The 21,197-nt window shown below is 47.1% G+C and overlaps 1 protein-coding gene across 5 annotated transcripts in view; it reads left to right on the top strand.

Moving 5' to 3' along the window:
* GSS (glutathione synthetase) overlaps positions 1-21,197 on the top strand; it is a 757,391-nt gene that overhangs the window by 295,935 nt on the left and 440,259 nt on the right. For all 5 annotated transcript variants that reach the window (XM_078652246.1, XM_078652247.1, XM_078652248.1 and 2 more), the window contains one exon: positions 20,485-20,565. In XM_078652246.1, the coding sequence (XP_078508372.1) occupies positions 20,485-20,565 (81 nt within the window). The remainder of the gene's footprint in view (positions 1-20,484; positions 20,566-21,197) is intronic.

Below are 21,197 nucleotides of genomic sequence, written 5' to 3'. Positions count from 1 at the left end.
TGCAATAATCAAAAAAAAGAATGTGCCATTCTGGAATCTGTAGCTGAACAGCTCATGAAAGGAATTCAACCGATAAATGAACACACAAACTCGGAGGCTTCAACAAGTCAAGACAACAAAGACCAATTTTTGCCATTCATATAAAAAAGGAACTACAAAATACTAATGAAGTTGAACAAAAATAGCAAGTTGGCAGCCGATCACCATTTATGGACCAACAACATCCCAAAGACCAAATAATTCCTCCATTTGTCTTAAAAGTGGAGCAAATTCCCTCCTGTTAACTAGCTACAAGCAACAAATTCAACAATGATTAAGCAAGTTTTCATTTATACATCAAATTGAGAACCCAACCACACCATAAAGCTTGTGAGCGCTTTTATCAAGGCAATAACCAGGGAAACCGCATTGGTGAATTTTTGAATAACCCCTCCATAACATTCAGGGAACAAAACCCATGTTTCAGTGTGTATATTCAGGTGCCTTGAAGGAGGGAAAACTTAAGGGTTCAACCACAATACCCTGGCAACAGAAAAAATACCTACCGCAACTTCTAAAGCAAATAGAGGATGCCATAAATTCCCCGGGAGATATGTCTGATAAATTTCACGTTTACCAGCCCAGGATAACTCTGTTGGCAAAACTAACCATGATATTATTAACGCTCAAACACATTTGCAAAATAAGTAACTCCCACCAAGGCACAGCAAGATCTATCCCAGCAATCCCTAAATAAGAAAATTCAGGGCTATATGAGCAGCAAGGAAACTGCAGAAATGGAAACATCAACGCCACTGACCCAAGAGAAGTCTTGGTAATGATTTGAAAACAAGTTGATTAACCAACAGCGTGTTATAATATGGATGCCTCAGTATGTCTCAAAGAGACCCTAGGATTACCGAAATCAAAGCAATATGCTCATACTATTAAAAACACTCCCAAATCAACAATTGTTCATAGTTCAATGGATTATTAGCTTAACATTCCTATCCTGTCAGCAAGGTGAGAATATTGGATTGACGAGAATGCCTTTAAGGCTGAAGCACACATTTGAATACATACTGTAGCAAAATCAAAGTTTCTCCAACTGGAGAATTCAAATCTCCCTATAACCCAAAGGTTACCTGAACACCTTTAGGGCAATACCTAGCAAGCCCAAAATCCACTAGTGGGTTAATAACATTTTTGGTAAATACAGCTTACATTAAAAAAAAACAGCCTTGCAAGATCGCTAGCTGTAAACCAGTGGGGTACCGATGCCCTTTCATAGATATGGTCCCAAAGTAGGCATTTCAAAAACAATACTTGGACAACCCCTCGTGCCCAAGATGACAATGCCATTCTCATTAACATCAACAACTGCAGAAACAAGAGTCTGCAGGCTGAAAAATGCAAATCAATTCTCATGACCGGTCATGACTACCAGAATCACTTTAAAATAACAACCAAAACGATGGTGCGATATCGACCAAAACCTGGCGACCAGGCCTATAGGCGAAGTGCCATGGGTTCCCAAAAGCATGCAGAGCCAGCTGATCTACACCTCCTACATCCCACGGGCCATGCTTGCTGTGCGGAATTTGATTTCACTTAAAAAAAAAAACATGGCCTCACCCTCGTCTCTTCCCTGCTAATGCCCCTGGTGGAAAATGCAGTCTCTACCAAAGGCAGTGCTACATGTGACTTCCGGATATGGAGGTCAAGGGACTATTTTTGTCTCGGGGACTTTTATATCGATGGTGCTCAGAAGCTATTTGAAGATCTTGAGTGTGAATACGTGATCCCAGAATCCGATCGTTTCCACTATCTCCAAATGAAGCATTGGATCACACACCCTACTTATAAGCTGATGCAACTAGAACCCTTACTCCTTTTGAAAAATTCCCCTAGTATCTCACCTCGACTGAACTCTCGGTCTCACAGATCTAGAACATCCTTAACTCCCTAACCACCACGTGCAAAGCACCCTTCGAAAACATAATGGAAAAAGGTTATTACTATCACTCCTGATTCCAAACTTCATTTTGTCTGGAGTATGTGGGGAAACGTGCCCTGTCCTGTGGACCTGCCCTCTTCTGGTGAACTTCTGGGATATAATATTCTTGCCATTTTCCAGTTACAGGGTTACAACATTAGCAAGCTCCTTGAGCTTTCCCTGGTAGGCAAACCATCAGAGGGCTTCTACCCACTTCATTCGATTGCTCGCAAGAGGATTTCTCATTTCCGGTTGGCCACCAAACGTACCATCCTCTCCCTCTGGGGTAAGACTGTAACCCCAGCATATGAAAAATGGCTACACAAACTAAGGCCCCTTTTGGGACATGAGAAACTGACCTCCTAATTGGCTGACAATTCTAATCTTTTCCCCAAACTTTGGAACCCAATTTTCTCTCACCTCAACAAAGTCTACAGACGCCAGACTTTCCCCAAAGACTGCGCACACTTGGGTTAACTGACTCTTCCTTGGTTCCACAATTCGGCTCCTCTGCAACCTTGGAAAATCGATAAAGTACGATTATTTTCCCGCATGTGGGAGTGATCCGGTATTAGTTAACAGGGGTTGTGGGGAACGTTTACAGGGGGCTGTGCCCACCGGAAGTTTTGAATCTTGATTGTTTTGTGAAGAAATGCAACAAAAACTGTTGAAACTAAAAAATCAAAACCATTACCTCTAAGTAAGAATTGAAAAAGGCTGACCATGCGCTCACCACAGTCAAACAGATCAACTGCAAATTTTCTCAAGGAACATAGCGGCTTGAAACCAGCTTCATATCATTCTCACCAACACAGAGCACTGGGCTATTTCGTGGGCTTTTTAGTACACGTGCATAAACCTAGCACAGTATAACGTGGAACAGACCCTGCAATGCCATGTAAACGGCAGATTGTGCGCTACACAAATGCCAATGCAAACAATACTGCAGAGCGCGAGGGCACCAGCTTTTCATGCAAGATGTCGGGTTAAGGCGGAGTTATCACTGCCCTTATCATCTGCACTATTGTATCACTCACTGTAATGCATTTATGGCGTTTTCAATGTAAAGTGCCCATCAGCTAACTAGCAAGCTGTCTCTTCAGCTAGCAATTGTTTATAAGAATGTATATTGATGTTTTCGAGGTGATGTATTTTTAGTTTTCTGTCTTTTTCTGCATAAAGCTCTCAAAAGTCACCCTTTGATCCACATAGCTCTGCGCTGAAGAGGCACAATAGATACATATGGTATACCATGCAGCCTTCGGCAAAGCATTGAGGCAGCGGCACCTGGGTTATCAGCGCACCTTGAACATCACCTGAATTCCTACGTACATGTAGCTGAGAAATAGACAAGCGGATTTAAATACATAATAACATACATAAATAAGTGTATTACTTAACTAAAAGAAAAACAACAAAAGGGAAAAGGCTCCGAAATAAACACCTAATAAGTAGGTGGCAACCCATCATATTGAAGGAGAATGACGCCGGACATACTCACAGCGCCGCAAGCACTTCTACTCCCGCCTGCTCCACTTATGACAATCCCACCTTCTGCTGCTGCTGGCACAGGCCGCTCAGAAACACGTACAGAGAGAAACACAGGCACCAGCCTGGTGGCCCCTCTGTTTTATAGAAATTATGATAATAAAAACATGCTGTCGCCATTGCGCAAAGACAACCGCTTGTTTAGATTTGCACCGCGCTTTCACTTTACAATAGCTGCCGCCCCACACAGCACTCGCTGGGTTGGGCGGCAGCTATTGTTAGAGTGAAAGCGCGATGCAAAAATAAACAAGCGGCTGCCATTGCCAAAGCCGGCTGAAAAAAAATAGTGCTCACCGACTAATGAACGAGACCGTGTAACGCCACAAGTAAAAGATCCAGTCGTTATGGGCGGTCACAAAAGGAGACAGGGCGGTAACAAGGAGGGACTAAGAAGACACATATTGAATTGGATGCCAGCGTTTACCAAAGACAATGACAACTGCCAATGAAAAGTATGGGCGGGGCTTCCACTGCACTTCCGCAACGTACCCTACTACAGCATGCATCACAGAGCCAGCAGCGCATGTACTGCAACGCTAGGCTTGACCTAAAAACATGTTTGGGAGGCTAAAGGAAATGAAACTGAAAGCCACTAGGTATTCCTTCACCAATCATGATCCTCAAGCAATTCCAGTGAATTTTGAAGATGCATTAGGACATTTTCTTTTTATGAGTATTCCTGTTGATACAAACTACTTGAACACTATGGAATGGGAAACATACATAGCAACCCTATACATGATGTGTTGTCAAGAAGGTTGGCCACCATACACAATATGCACTAGCAACAACTGCAAACCAACATAACACAGACAGTAAGCACGCCAAAATCAGCCTGGTTAATAACCCAGATCGACATTCTCCAAGCTGGGTAAAAAGAGACCATCTACTAAAGATAATCTATAAAACCTGGAAAATAATGTGCCTGGGCTAAATGGCATGCCCCCGTTATTTTCAAAGCAAATTCTACCCTTTCATTGCAGCCACTGACCAAGATCTTCATATATTGCACTTTTTATGCACAGTACTAACATCTTGGCCGCACTACTAAATCCACCCCGTCCACACAAAAGAAAAAAAGGAATGAGCTGTCCAATTATAGACTTATAGACCTTTTGGATGTAGAGGCCAAATATTTTGCCTATTTAATCCAATAAGTTGTGTGTGAATAGGCAGCAAAATTCAATCAAATACCTTAGTTTCAGACGGGGTTTAGGGAAAATAGCTGAACTATAGCTAATTTTGTGGGCTTTGCCTTTTTCATCTACAAATCATATATTCAATAATAAATCGCTTTACACATGGTTTATTGACTTTAAAAAGACCTTTGGCAGTATTGATATAAGTTTGATCTGACCAAGCTGAACAAAATGTGGCCTCCTGACTAAAACCCTTAATGTTGGAATTGCACTTTATTCCAACAACTGCATTTAAGCCCTGTTGGGGCTGTTGGAATCTTGTCTGAGAAGGTGTTCATCAACACACGCATGAAATGGATGCGTTTTGGCCCCAATTTTGCTCAACCTATTTGTCGCCGATATGGTGATCGACAAATTTAAGCCAAAGGGCGTGCCCACCCACCCTAAATAGGCAACTGCTGGATGTTCTGCAGTTCGCCAGCGATACACTTATCCTCAACTGCACCACTATACGTCCTAAATGCTTGCTAGACAAACTCCTGAGCTATTGCAAGCGGAACCACCAGAGCATACATCAACAGAAAACCAAAGGTTCAAGGCATGTGAGCTGTAGATTACATGCTGTGCATGGATCTCCATCTTGCGTTAGGTCTGGATGCTTCCAGTATGTTTTTCTTCGGAGAAGTCTTTCCAGTCACTGGGCTGATGACTCCTCCTCTCGGTGATAGTGCGCATTGGCATTGATTTCATTGTTAGATTCTTTTTTTCCGCTTCTGGGTTCAGACGTGAATTGTTGCGCTCCAGTTCGACAGTTTCTCTGGTTCCCCTCGGTGCGCAATCCACTACCCTCAACGGTATTGTTTCTCGAACGCGTTTCCCATTCTCCGCATATCGTTTCAAGTCAACAACCTTAGATCTGAAGACTCATGGAAGGCTGTCAGGCCTACCCATGTTGGGCTCCATAGCAGTCAATGGAACGGACTCCATTTAAATTAGGTCCTGGGTGTCGCGCTAAGTTTCCGCGCACCGACTTGCACGATGTGTGCAACCTCTGTCTGTCTACGGAACACGACGAGAAGGACTGCAACAGATGGCGATCGTTTCGATCAAAGAAGACGTTGCGTGATTGTCTGGTTCGTCGTCACGAAATGCATCAGCAAAGCGGCTCCACAGTGGAACTTTTAGGAGAAGATTCCGATCACGAATAGTCCAACGCGCCGGAAGCCGATGCAGCAGTGGAGGAAGAACACATCTCTGTGTCTGGAGCCGACTCCAATGCCGAAGACCAAATCAGGCCCGGTCAACATATCGTGAGTACAGAGACTTCCTTCCCCTACCACTTACTCAACAAAAAGGCTCCGGTCCCTCCTCTGCCTCGGGTCAAGGGTCGTCACCGACAAAAAGTTTCGAGCACCCCACCTACAGGCCCGACACCGAAACACAAAGAGAAAAGCCTTCGTGCTCGGGCTTGAGTCAGCTCAATACCAGCACCAAACCGAAAGCTTCGAGGCTGAAATCTAAGCATGTCCACGTACATCCTCCATCTTTATCCAAGATTAAACCTTCAGCGCCAAAAACCGCAGAGCCGAAACCTTCAACCCTGAAAATGGCAGCTAAAAAAAAAGACTTTCTATAAATAACTTCGCTCCGATGTTCCAACTTCAGATCCGAAGCACAAAGAGCTAGAAATAAATCCAGATACTGGACATATATCATTGCCAAGTTACCTGAAAAAAGGAAAATAAGCCTTCCAGATGCTTATCACATACCTCTATAAAAGAAAAATGTGGGCCCTAACCCGTTCCCACCTTACATTCCATCTCCTCCACCCATTGATCCAAACTTGCTTATTTCACCTACAAACTCACCACCACCCTCACCTGACCCACAGGACGAGGGGGATGAGATTATGATTAAGATAGTCCAGCAAACCCTGACCCATGGGAAAATTATGATAATGACAACAACACTGTTAATGATCCAGATCTATATCCGTCTAAACCCTCTCCACCTGATGATAATATAGGATACATTGAGCTTCTTAACAGGGCTGCTCATTATCACGGGGTGGAATTATATAAAGAAAACTTAGAAGAGGATTTTCTATTTGAAACCCTTAGTACAACTCCAAGAGCCACTCATACGTTACCTATGTTAAAGGGAATGCTTAAACATGCAGACGAGATTTTTGAAAGACCCTGTAAGTGCAAGAATTATCACACCTAGAGTAGATAAAAAGTACAAACCTGCACCTACTGACCCTGTCTACATCAAAGGTCAAGTGCCTTTAGACTCTCTTGTAGTTTCCAATGCACACAAGAGAGCTAACTCACAGACCATAAGTGAAGCCCCTCCTCCTGATAACGAGTCCAAATTAATTGATGCTTCAGGGAAACGAGTGGCATCGTAGGCAGCCAACCACTGGCACATTGCTAATACTCAAGCCTTATTATCTCGTTACGATCGGGCTCGCTATGATGAGTTAGAGAAGCTCATGCAATTTTTACCTGATGAGCACAAGTCTAAAGCTAATGATCTTATTCAAGAGGGTAAGCTCATCACTAATACTTCTATTAGATGTGCCTTAGACGCATCAGACACAGCGGCCCGAGCAGTAAATACCAGAGTATTACTACACAGACCTGCTTGGTTGAGAGTTTCAGGTTTCAAACCTGAGGTGCAAACCTCCATTCTGTAGTAGGGGATCTCTGTGTATAGTCATAATCTAGTGAATAGTCCCGCCCATGTGCGTGGACCCCGGAGCAATCAAAAATAATCTCTTACAGTGTCAAAAACTGCAGAAATGCATAGACACTTAAGAGAGAATTTAAAGACAGATAATGCTGCCAAAAAAGGCTACACTGTCCAGTACTTCAACTAGAAATTCCACCATAAAATCCACAAAACAGCAAAAGCCTGTACAGATTTCCATTGCTTTAACAGCAAACTCCCTCAGGAATGATAGAGAGAAGAACCTGGACAGACAAGCCCCATAGGCTGCCATTATGTGGCTTAAATAGGATACTGTGCCTTTAAGGAACCTTCCAGAACCTTCTCCCAGTATCCCAGAATGCATAGCAGGTCCAACTTAGTTTCAGTTCTTTTTTCCGGCTCCTGCAAGCAGGACCCTGGAGCATTGAGCTCTCCCTTTTCAAGGGTTTTGTTGGTGTTTTTACAGTAAATTCGATTTTTTGTGCTTTTAAAGTACTTTAGTGACTTTCTTCTTGGGTTCCTGCACTCTTTTATTGTCCATAGTGCCAGCATTATTTGACAAATGCCCGGAGTGCTCCAGGAAGAAGGCCAAGTCAGACCCCCATGAGGTCTGTATCCTCTGCCTTCCCTCTTCCCACATCCCTGAGGACTGTGTGATCTGTAGAGGCTTCTCTGGAAGGACCCTGAAGGACAGGAGAAAAATCAGACTTCAGGGACTTGAAGATTGAAGGCACGAGGTGGGTCAGGAGGGGCTCCTTCTGCCCATGCTGAGGCCTCTGGGGGGCTCCCCAGGGGCAGGAAGTCCAGCCCGCGCCCAAGATCTCCGTCTGGGTCAGTTGCGATGACCACGACGTCGAGAGGGAGGTCCACGGCCAGTTCCCGGTCTCCCCAGGGCTCTGGGTTGAGAAAACGTCGCCCGTCGACGTCGAGGGACGTGTTCCGGCCGCCGTCGAAGCCGGTGTCGATCTCCTCGTCGTCGGCGTCGAGTGGTCGACATCGGAGGGCCCGGCGTCGGCGCTCGCCGTCGAGGCGACACCGCCGTTCGCCGTCAAGGACATCGTCGTCGAGGGGATCCTAGTCGTCGAGACCGCCGTCGAGACGGGAGAAGTCTCCGGCACCGATGACGTTGACGTCGAAACATTCAAAGGGATCGACGTCGAGACGTTCAAAGAGATCGACGTCGAGGCGATCCAAGAGGTCGACGTCGAGACGTACGAAGAGGTCGAGGTCGCCGTCGAGGTACCATCGCTCGTCGTCGAGGTTTCGTGGTTCGTCCATCTGGTCGGGGTCGACGTCGAAACGTGGACACCGGTCGACGTCGAAGAGTGAGAAACGGTCGACGCCGAAGGGCCGCTCAACGTCTAAGGATCCACGGTCGTCGTCTGGGCACCGATCTTCGGCGTCGGGAGGCCGTAAGGACAGGCCTAGGACTGTGGGGGGCTCCCCACGGTCCGAACAGGATGATGGCTCGCCAGGAACGGCGTATTCCGAGGTTTATACCCCGAAGAAGCCTTCTGCACCTCCTTCGCTGCCTCCTTTACCGAAGGGTCCGCCTCCGAAGGCTCCGACCCCTCCGCCAGTGCCTCCTCTGCCGGCTCCGCAGGCCCCGCGTCCGGTTACTCCCCCCACCCCCGGTTCCGCCGAGGGCGGTGTCGATGCCCAAGTTTCCGACGCCACCGAAGAAGACTCCTAGGAAGCCTAAGGCTTCTGAACCAGGGAGGCCAACGGAACGTCCGAGACCCAAGAGATCGAGGTCTCGCACGGGGAGAAGGGACAGATCTAGGAGTGGATGTGGTTCTTCATCGAGATCCAGGCATCGCCATAGGAGGCGTAGGTCCAGGTCACGTTCTGCATCTGGGACCCGTTCTTACTCTCCCACACTGTCTGATTCGCCGGAGACTAGAGTGTCCCCGATAGACGATATAGGCACATTCCAGGAGGTTCTCCTGCGTGGAGCGGCGAAGTTGGGGATCAAGGTTGAAGCGCCTACACCTTCGACTTCGGTGATCTTTGAGACATTACATAAAAAACACATGTCTCGCCCCCTGCTGCCTCTGGTGCCGGGGCTCCTCGAGCCGGCTGAACAGCTCTTCCTGACACCGGCAGTGGTGAAGTCTGCGCCTTCCAGGCTCCTCAAAAAGTACAGAGCTCCGGACTCGGACCCAGCCTTCTTGAGAAAGGACCCGGTGCCGGATTCGGTAATTGTGACGGCGGCACAGAAGCTTCATGCCACCTCCCCTGCATCCACGGTGCCTCCAGACAAGGAGAGCCGCTGGATCGACTGCTGGTCGGAAGGCGTGTGGTACGTCCTCCTCTTCTATGAAAGCTGCCAGTGACTCGGCGTTGTTGGGACGTTACGACCGTGCACTGTGGGACTCAATGGAGCGGTTTGCAGACCTCGTTCCTCGAGACCGCAAAGAGGACTTCATGGAGATCGTCCAGGAGGGGATGCTGGTCTCTAACCAGGCCATCAGCGCCGCGGCGGATATCTCCTTGCTGTCTGCGCACGGATACTGCCACGGGATTAACCAGAGACGCCATGCTTGGCTCAGGTTGACGTCGCTTAAACCGGAAGCACAACAACGTGTGGCGAATCTCCCGTTTTCCGGAGATACCCTCTTCGGAAAACACGCGGATGACGAGATGGCCAGGATGAAGGCCGAGGCGGAGACCCTGACGGCGGTGGGCTTGGAGAAGCCCAAGGAGAAGAAACCCTACCGCCAGTTCCAACGGCGGTTCGGGTCGCAGGGTCGTGGAAGGGGGCAGTCTGCCGGACAACATCAGCAGCAGCAACAGCAGCAGCAATACAGACGACCCTTCCAGAAGCGTCAGAGGGGTAGAGGGGGACAACAGTCCTCTACCGCTTCCAAGGGCCCGGCCGGGTCTCGACCCTGAGCAGTTACTTCCCCCTCGTCCGTTACCCGCTCCGGTGGGGGGAAGCGTTAAATTTTTTCTGGCAGAGTGGAGAAAAATTACTCAGGACAAGTGGGTGCTGAATATTGTTTGCAATGGATACAGTCTGCGTTTCACCAGCCCTCCTCCATCGATTCCTCCCGTCAGCTCGCAGTATCAACTGCGCGAGCTTCAGGCGGAGGCAGACATTCTGCTAAGGAAAAGGGCGATAGAAGACGTACCTCTGTCTCAAAGGGGAAGAGGTCTTTACTCTCGGTTCTTTCTTGTCCGCAAGAAGGACAAAAACGAGTTCAGGCCCATTCTGGATTTGCGACAGGCAAACAAGTGGATTCGCAGAGAAAAGTTTCGCATGCTGTCGTTGCATCAAATCTACCCTCAGCTGCAACGAGGAGATTGGATGTGTGCCATAGATCTACAGGACGCATACTTCCACGTGCCCATTGCATGCAAACACAGGAAGTTTCTGCGCTTTCAAGTCGGCACCAATCACTATCAGTACACGGTGCTGCCCTTCGGGCTGAAGTCTGCACCCAGGACATTCTCGAAATGCATGGCAGTGGTAGCGGCACACCTGTGGAAGAACAAGGTGTGTGTCTACCCGTACCTGGACGATTGGTTGATCAAGGCCTCCTCCTTCTCGGAAGCTCAAGCACACTTCCAGAAGACGTGCGTTCTCTTGAACAAGCTGGGGTTGCACATCAACATGTCCAAGTCGGTCCCGATTCCGGTCCAGCGCATCCAGTACTTGGGTGCCTCCATCAATATGCTGTCAGCAAGCGTGTCTCCTTCGGAAGAGCGACGTTTATCACTCCTTCGGAAGGCTCAGGCTCTCATGTCTACTCCATCCACGACAGTGAGGACGGTGTCTTCTCTGCTGGGATCGATGGCCTCGTGTATCTTCCTGACGCCACATGCGCGGCTGCACATGAGACCGCTGCAGGAGTGCTTGGAGGATCAATGGGACCAGAGGAGAGGATCTTGGGACGACAAGATACGACTGTCTCTGCATGCTCTTCAGTCTCTGAAGTGGTGGTGCTCGAAGGAGAATCTCCTCAGAGGGGTTCCCTTCCACAAGGACATTCCCACACAGACTATCGTGACGGATGCTTCTCTCCAGGGCTGGGGAGCGCACTCCGGAGACCTACAAATTCAAGGGACGTGGTCCCCGACGGAGTCCACGTACCACATCAATTTCCTGGAACTCAGGGCTGTGCACTTGGCACTGAAGGCTTTTCACCCGTCCTTTCAGACCAACTCTCTGCTTGTTCAGACAGACAACACGACAACTATGTATTACCTCAACAAGCAGGGGGGCTCGAGATCGCGCACTCTGTCGCAGGAGGCGCAGGCGATCTGGTACTGGCTTCTGGCTCGAGGACTGTCGATAACGGCCACCCATCTGCCAGGTGTGCAGAATGTTCAGGCAGACGAACTGAGCAGACTCATTCAGGAAAACCACGAATGGGTCATAAACGACGAAGTACTAGGAGAAGTCTTCGCAAGGTGGGGAACTCCAGACGTGGATCTGTTCGCCACCGCCGAAAACAGCAAATGCCGAGGCTTCGCCTCCAGGTACTACCAGCCGGGGACGCTGGGGAACGCGTTATGGATCAACTGGTCGAACAGCTTTCTGTACGCTTTTCCACCAATTCCCCTGATTCCGGCGGTTCTCATCAAGCTGTCCCAATCCAGGGCGAGAATGATTCTGATTGCCCCGGAATGGCCCAGACAGTGTCACGGACCTGCTTCACCGCTCTCTCCTTCCTCACATGAAGCTGCCGTGCAGGCCGGACCTTCTCACGAAGTTCGGGGGGTGGATGGTTCACCCCAACCTCTCGTCTTTGAGTTTGGCGGCATGGCTCCTGAAATAGTGCAATATGGCCATCTGAATCTCCCAGAGGATTGTATGGACATACTGAAGGAGGCTAAGCGACCTTCCACTAGGACTTCTTATGCTTACAAGTGGAAGAGGTTTTGCATCTGGTGCAAGTCTAAGAACTATGACCCTACGACATGCAAGGAAGATGTCATCCTTCCATATCTACTACATCTGGCGCAGTCGGGCCTTAATGTCCATTCCATTAAGGTTCATCTGGCTGCTTTGACTGCCTACAGGAAAGGCCCTTCACAGACTTCCTTCTTCCAGATCCCTGTGATCAAAGATTTTTTGGAAGGCTTGAAGAAAGTGTTCCCTCCTGTCAGGCTTCCTTCGCCTTCGTGGGACTTGAATGTGGTGCTGTCCAGATTGATGAAGGAGCCTTTTGAACCCATTCATAAGGCTTCGTTGCAGCACCTGTCCTGGAAGGCGGCGTTCCTCGTGGCCATTACATCGGCCCGCAGGGTGAGTGAGATTCAGGCGTTGTGTTGCCAAGAACCTTATACTGTGTTTCATGCTGCTAAGGTTGTTATGCGTACTCACCCTAAATTTCTTCCCAAGGTTGTTTCTGATTTTCATATCAATCAGACTATCACTTTGCCTACGTTCTTTCAGAATCCGTCATCTCCAGCGGAAAGGTCTTTACATTCCCTGGATGTGAGGCGGGTGCTGAAGTTTTATCTTGATAAGACTAAAGATATTCGTAGGTCTGACCAATTGTTCATTAATTATGGCTCAGTCAGGACAGGTCTTGCTACCTCTAAACAGTCCATTTCTAGGTGGATTGTGTCCTGTATACAATTGTGTTACTGCAAAGCTAATAAGACCTTAGGGGGTAAACCTAAGGCTCATTCCACCAGAGGCAAAGCTGCCACGACAGCTATGCTTCGCAATGTTCCATTTGCAGAGATCTGCAAGGCGGCCACTTGGAAGTCGGTCCATACCTTTGCTAAGCATTACTGCCTGGACACTGATGCCAGGGCAGACGCTCAGGTTGGGCAGGCTTCGCTGCGGAATTTGTTCGCACAATAGTGGCGTAATTTTCATATTCTCCACCGCCGCTTGATGTGGGGATGGGCTTGCCATTCTATTCACTAGATTATGACTATATACACAGAGATCCCCTACTACAGAAGGAGTAGTTTCTGTCCTGTAACTCCAGTTCTGTAGTAGGGGTATCTCTGTTATAGTCATAAGCGCCCGCCCTCCTCCCCGGTGGAGATTTGTTCAGATACATAATGCTACAGGTCTGGCGTTTTTACGCCTTCAAAAAGAACTGAAACTAAGTTGGACCTGCTATGCATTCTGGGATACTGGGAGAAGGTTCTGGAAGGTTCCTTAAAGGCACAGTATCCTATTTAAGCCACATAATGGCAGCCTATGGGGCTTGTCTGTCCAGGTTCTTCTCTCTATCATTCCTGAGGGAGTTTGCTGTTAAAGCAATGGAAATCTGTACAGGCTTTTGCTGTTTTGTGGATTTTATGTTGGAATTTCTAGTTGAAGTACTGGACAGTGTAGCCTTTTTTGGCTGCATTATCTGTCTTTAAATTCTCTCTTAAGTGTCTATGCATTTCTGCATTTTTTGACACTGTAAGAGATTATTTTTGATTGCTCCGGGGTCCACGTACATGGGCGGGACTATTCACTAGATTATGACTATAACAGAGATACCCCTACTACAGAACTGGAGTTACAGGACAGAAACTACTCCTTCTTAACCAACCATTCGATAAGGAACACCTCTTTGGTCCAGCAGTTGACACCTCGCTGGAAAAGATGAAAAAGGACACTGAGGTTGCTAAGTCCAGGGGAGCTTTGCAATCACCTTCAGGGAGAGGTTTCTTTCGTTGTTCATATTATAGGGCAGGCTCCAAGAATATATCAACAGAAAATCCCTCCTCCTTTTACAAAGGCAACAGTCAATAGCCCTCCTCAAGAGGCTATTTCAGAGGTGGGCTTAGAGAAAACAACAGAAAGGGAAGAGGTAGAGGCAACTGAACACGAACTTCCCCCGCAAATTCCAAACAGTGACTTTTTAGCGCTACCCCCAGACCATTCGACTCCTGTCGGTGGGCGTTTTACTCAATTTCTCCCAGTCTGGAATACTATCACATCAGACAAATGGGTATTACAAATTATCCAATCTGGTTATTGCCTGGAGCCTTTCAACAAACCTCCAAAAACTCCACCAAGAGCACACAAACTGTCTCCAGAACATCTTCACCTGTTAAAACAAGAGGTTCAATCTCTTTGCAGAAAGAAGCAATAGAGCCAGTCCAATTAAAATATCAAGAGACAGGCGTCTACTCCCTTTACTTCTTGATTCCCAAGAAGGACGGATCACTCAGGCCTATTTTGGACCTCAGAGACTTAAACTGCTACATTCATTCCGACCACTTCCATATGGTCACCCTACAACAAGTACTTCCACTGCTACAACAGGGCGACTTTATGTCCACTCTGGACCTAAAGGACGCATACTTCCACATCCCCATCCATCCAGCTCATCGCAAATATCTAAGGTTTGTAGTAGCAGGTCATCACTACCAGTTCAATGTGCTTCCCTTTAGAGTCACCACTGCTCCCAGAGTTTTTACCAAATGTCTGGCAGTAGTCGCTTCTCATCTCAGGAGACAAAAAACACGTCTTCCTGTATCTGAATGACTGGCTCTTCAAAGCCAACTCCCACCAAAGGTGTCCCCAGCACACACAGACTACACTTTAACTGTTACACAGTCTGGGTTTCACAGTCAATCTGGCAAAATCACATCTACAGCCCTCCGTGTCACAGACATACTTGGGGGCCAATGTAGATACTCAAAAAGCTCTAGCATTTGCATCTGCAACCAGAATACACAATAGTCAAAGGATAATCTCCCAATTCCAAGCCAACCAATCGCTTCCTGCAAGAGTGTTCATGCAGTTGCTAGGAATTATGGCGTCTTGCATCACAATAGTCCCACATGCAAGACTTTAAATGCGTCCCCTTAAAGAATGTTTAGCTCTTCAGTGGAATCAGTCACAGGGTCAACTAAAATATCTTGTGTTGGTGGACGGCCGCACCCATCGCTCTCTGCAGTGGTGAAATCCACAGAACTCTTCCAAGGGGCGGCCATTCATCGACCTTATTCCACAGACGATCCTAACAGCAGAAGCATCGCTAACGGGTTGGGGTGAACATCTGCAGACTCTAACCGTTGAAAGACTGTGTAGTCTGGAACAGAAGCAGTTGCATATCAATCACCTAGAATTGCTTGCAATTTTCCTTGCACTGAAAGCTTTTCAGACCCACCTCAAGAGGAAAGCTGTCTTAATTTGTACAGACAACATGACAGCAATGTACTATGTACAAAAACGGGGGGAGCACCCAGTCAGCGACAGGATTCAACATCACCTGCTCCACTGACAATGCATAACATTGGACAGGTGAGTTTTGCAGATTGTTCTTAAAGGCTACTCCCTCCCCTTCAAGACTACCCATCCTTCCATGCCACCTATTTACGACATGTTGACAGAGGGCCACCTATCTCTTTTCCAACACGAAGTGACGGTTCTTCTGACCAAAGGAGCCATAGAAAGAGCGGCAACGCCAAAAGTGGGTTGTGGTTGTTATTTCTGCTACTTACTGGTGCCCAAGAAGGACAAAGGTCATTGTCCTTTCCTAGACCTGTGCTTTGTCAGCTTCTTCCTCAAGATGGAGAAGTTCAAAATGCTCACTCTAGCTCAGGTCCTATCTGCCCAGAACCGAGAAGACTGGATCACAGCTTTGGACTTGCAGGATGTATATTTTCACATTCCTATCCTGTTACCTGCAGTTCACGATGGACAGCAAGCACTTTCAGTTCGCTGTGTTCCCATTTGGCCTCGCCAGCACCTCTCGAGTGTTCACCAGGGTGATGGTTGCAGCTCATCTGCCGTGATCAGGGGCGCCAGTTTCCTCTATCTTGATTACTGACTGTTGAAAGGTGGGCTCACCCCAGACTGTCGTCTCCCACCTCCAGACTACGGCGGACCTCTTGCATTTGCTAGGGTTCACTATCAACATACATAAGTCACATCTGAGCTGTTCTGGACACAGTACAGTTTTAGAATTATCCACACAAACAGCATGTCCAGGATATTCAGGCTATGCTACTAATGTTTTAGCCTCTGTCCTGAATTTCAGTGAGACTGACTCTGAAGCTGCTGGGCCTCATGGCTTCCTGCATCCTGCTGGCGACACATGGCCGTTGTCATATGCAGCCTGTTTAGTGGGACCTGAAGTATCAGTGTGTCAGCTTCAGGGGAATTTCTACAACATGGCGCAGATCTCGTAGGGAACTGCGAAAGATCTGCGGTGGTGGTTTATGAATCGTGATTCAGTCAGTGGCAGACCCCTCTCCCTTACCCCACCAGTTCTCACAGTAGTGACAGATGTGTCACTCCTGGGCTGAGGCGGAAAGCTGGGTAAGGTGGAGAGCAAAGGATTCTGGTCTCTGGTAGAATCCGGACTCCACATCAAACTGTAGGAGCTCCGAGCGCTCCATTTGACATTCAAAGCCTTTCTGCCCTCCATCCAGGGAAGACTGGTGCAGGTGTTCCTAGACAACATTCCCGCCATGTGGTACTGCAACGAACAGAGAGGTGTGGGGTTGTGGACCTGTTGTCAAGAGGCCCTACACCTCTGGACATGACTGGAACAGAAGGGAATTTTCCAGCGGCTCTCACTCGGAGACACTTTCAGTCTCATGCAGCTCAGGTCTCCTGTAGTCCTTTCCGTCCATACCACTTATACCCAGAATTCTTAGGAAGATCTGGAATAACTGGGCTCCAAGTCATTCTTGTGGCTCTGGATTGGGCACGGAGAGTCTAATATTCCAAGCTGTTGAGCATGGCCATCTGTTCTCCAATCAGGCTGACCCTTTGGGAGGATCTTCTGTTGGATCTGCAGGGGAGGGTTCTCTGCCTGAACCTGTCAATGCTCTGCCTTCTTGCGTGTAGATTTAGAGACGACAGTTGAAATCTTTCGACTTTCTAGGCAACTAAAGATATGGAGGACAATGATTAATGTGAAGGGACACAAGCTGGCAATTATTCTGAAAGTACAATTTTATTCTCCAATTTAAAAACACAATAAACAGTGACAAAGAACAAATTTAAAAATATGTTAAGCAAGAAATTGTAATACAATGAAAATTTCATAAATCTGACATAGTGCATAAAATTAATTTATACAATGACTAATACATAATAAAAAACAAAAAGAGACAAAATATAATCAAATATTAAGAAATGAGTGGCCTAATGGTTCTCTACGCGCGTTTCGGCGACCAGCGCCTTCTTCTGGAGTTGCCACGTGATATTACGTAATTGTGCACTGCGATTAATACGGTGCGGCTGATGTGACGTATCGTATTGTTGTCTTTATAAAACTTCAAGGCAGTCTTTGATAAAGTCGACATTCGACGACAGGGCTCCTTCACTCATTTGGAGAGATATGCAGACATGCAGACTGGCGTCTTGGTTTATATTCAATAAAATATTTTAAAAGATCTCCCTGCCCAGCAAAAGCCAGCAGAGCTCCTTAAATCCTTTAAAAAGATGCGACAAATTCGCGTTTTGTTCAGAGCGATGGATGACTCTTGACAAGTGCACACATTGGTGACTGATTTTATATCCAGTGATAAGGAGCAGGCTCTTTTATTCACTCGCACTGCAAGGATTCGCGTTTTGATAGGATGACGTATCGTCAATAGTAAATGTTTTAAGAGATCTCCCTGCCCGAGGATAAACGGCAGGGCTCCTTGATTCCCTCGAGATACTGCGCAGGTTACGTCCTGTGTCTCGACCGGTGGAGATGGTACCCTGACCTAGGAACTACATTATCTATGTCTTCAGGGGGTCCTTGTTAAATATACGTTGATCTTTCGACTTTCTGCCAGAAGTCTGCAAAGTTATGCTGGCAACCATGCATACCTCCACCAAGACAGTATAAACCTGCCGTTGGGGAAAATTTGTGGCATAGTGTGCCGAGGAACAAGCTGATGCTCTTTCTTCTCCCCTTTCTCAGGCTCTCCTGCTTGTTCTTTCCCCTTGACCAGAGGGCTCTGCTCTGGGCACTGTTAAGGGATATATTTATGCAATGTCTGGCTTACTGCAGTTGCCTGACCAACCTTCCCTTTTTCATCCCCTTTTGGTCTTAGGTTTTTGAAAGGTTTGCAACATTTGTTTCCTCCTTCCACCTTCATTATGCCTCAGTGGAACCTTAATCTAGTCCTGACACTCCTAATGTGTGATCCATTTGAGCCCTTACATAACTGTCCTCTCAGCCTTCTTACCATCAAGATGGCCTTCTTGATGGCCATAACATCTGCCCAAAGGTTCAGTGAACTTCAGGCCTTGTCATCTAAGTCTCCTACCTGAACATCTACTCACACAAACTAGTGCTTCGTACGAGGGCTTCCTTTCTTCTGAAAGTAGTCACTCTATTTCGCGTAGGCCAAACCATCACTACCTACTTTTTATGCTTTGTCTCATCCCTCCAAAGACGAGGAGCGACTTCAACATCTGGACACAAAAAGAATGTTTTGTTCTGCCTGGACCGCACATGAGAGTTTCGGGTGGACTACCAACTCTTCGTAGGGTATGATGGAGCGCAGAAAGGATGGGCCGTGCAGAAGTGGACCATCTCCAGATGGCTCGTGCTCTGTATAGTTGTGCGTTGGCTAAGAAACAACCCCCAGAGGGGTTATATGCTAATTCCACCAGAGCTAAAGCAGAGTTCTGGTCCTGGACATCTGCCATTGAGCAACGTGGGCTTCCTTGCACACATTTACCAAACACTACTCCCTGGACAGTCAGGTCCATAGAGGTGGGCATTTTGCCTGTTCGATCCTGCAGGACTTCCTCGTGTGAAAATGGTCTGCAGACCCCCACCTCTGTGGAGGCAGTGCTTGGGCACCTATTCTAAGGTAACCAATCTGTGGCTATAAGTCTCTTTCGAATGAACAAGTTACTTACTTTCAGTACCTCCTTATTTGGTAGAGACTCTATCTAGCCAAAGATTCCTTACTGCCAAAGATTCCTTACTGACCCACCCATTCCGCTCACTCTGCGAACAGATTTCTAGGGTCAGGGCCTTCCCCTTTCATGGCCCTAGTTTTCCACACCAGTGGTCAGTGTACTCACTGGTTCTGGGCTTCTGGTGTAAAAATTTGCAAAAAGCTCACCTGGGTGGCACTTATATAGGCACCGCAAACATTATTTCTGGCACTGATGATGCCAACTGCACCACACGGAGCCGAACGACGCCACGTACCGGCACACAGGGGTGCTCCTCGTGAAAAAATTTCCAGATCCTGTCTGCACCTTGGGTAATTCTAATGTAAGGAATCTGCGGCTAGATACAGTCTCTACCAAATAAGGCGTTACCAAAGGTAAGTAATTTGTTCTTAAAGCTTATTTTTTACAATTGTTTAGATTCTCCATATATCTATTTTGTAATGGTTTTAATTAACTACCAAATAAGGCTCTCTTTACCCAACATCACCTTTAACTTGCTCATGAGCTGTCTTATTGAGAGCACTTCACAGTAATACATTTACAGAAATGCACAATGGAAAGTATGTTTTGTCAATAGTGAATTGGTTATGTCCAAACATGGTGGTCGATTAGGATGGCGGAGGGACCAACCACAGGGGCAGCGGCGGTCCCTCCGTAGCAATTAGGATGTGACCGCCACCCTGGCGGTCACGTCCCGTATGTTTTACATTGCGGCGGGTGCTGCTTTTACCAGCACCCGCCGCAATGTAAAATATGCATGTTTAACTTTGGCAAGCACAACTTGGCAGGCACCGCGTGGTGCATGCCACCTTGTGCATGCCAAAGCAGGGGGGTACCATAGGTACCCCCCCATGTGCACCACCCACCCCCCAACACCCTGGAGGCTCGCAACGGGCCCCCAAACACAAAAGACCACATGCTTTTCCACGGCGGAAAAGCCGCCGTGGAAAAGCATGTTTGCGCCTGCATCATAATATGGCTGGCGGTGTCTTGCAGACACCGCCACCATATTTGGGTACACACACCGCGGATCAGCGGCGGACGGACTTGCCGTCCGCCGCTGATCCCACCGCCATCCTAATGTGGCCGGTGGTGTTTTCGCAGTCCAAGGCGGTGAATCCGCATCCTCCAGGCTGGCGGTGGCTTCCGCCGGCCTGGAGGATGCGGATTCACCGCCATCCTAATCTGCCCCATGGTTTTGGGATATTATGCGTATTTATACCTTACGATATTTGTGCACACTACACAAGCTGACCTTAATACTCCTTAATCTTTTGCAGGGCTGTAGTGATGTTTCTGGTTGAAAATGTCCAAAGAAATATTTTTGACCATCGCTACATTGAAAATGAACTGTGGAGAAGGTAAGCTGTGTTCTGTATAAGTGATGATCTTATCTTTGTAATAATCATAATTTGTGAAAAACTGCTAATATGCTCTATGTTGAACAATCAGTGGAATATCATGGATGCTCCCTCTTTAGAGTTGCAAGCTCTGCAATATTTCTCTTACCTGGAGTGGATATTGGGAAAAGTTTTTTTTTTTTAAATAAAGGTCATATTACTATTGTAGGTCAGTCCATTTAGTTTAAACGTACATTGGTATTCTTCTTTTATATTTATATTTTTTGTGTATTAAAAATGTTTTTTGTTTGTCTTTTGAAAGCTTTTACAAATCAATGGCTCCCAGTGTCTACAGCTTTTTGCATGTCAATCAAAATTGTGTTTTGTGTGTGTGTGTGTATATATATATATATATATATATATATTAGGGCGTTTGAGACCATTTTGCTGAATTAAAATCCATCACGCTTATGGAAATTGTGGCTCGAGTTTCCTTCTTTTCCATCCATAAAGTTGGTTTGACGAATATATATATATATATATATATATATATCAAACGACTAGCTGGCACTGCAGGAAGTGACGTCTAATCAATTTATTTACCCAGCGCACTGGCGCTTTTCGGCAGAAGCCTTTCTCAAAGTGATGATACA

Source organism: Lissotriton helveticus, chromosome 7, assembly GCF_964261635.1.
Source record: "Lissotriton helveticus chromosome 7, aLisHel1.1, whole genome shotgun sequence".
In the NCBI taxonomy this organism is placed as follows: Eukaryota; Metazoa; Chordata; class Amphibia; order Caudata; family Salamandridae; genus Lissotriton; species Lissotriton helveticus.
The sequence above is the reverse complement of the archived record's forward strand: the minus strand, read 5'-3'. Positions and strand labels throughout refer to the sequence as shown.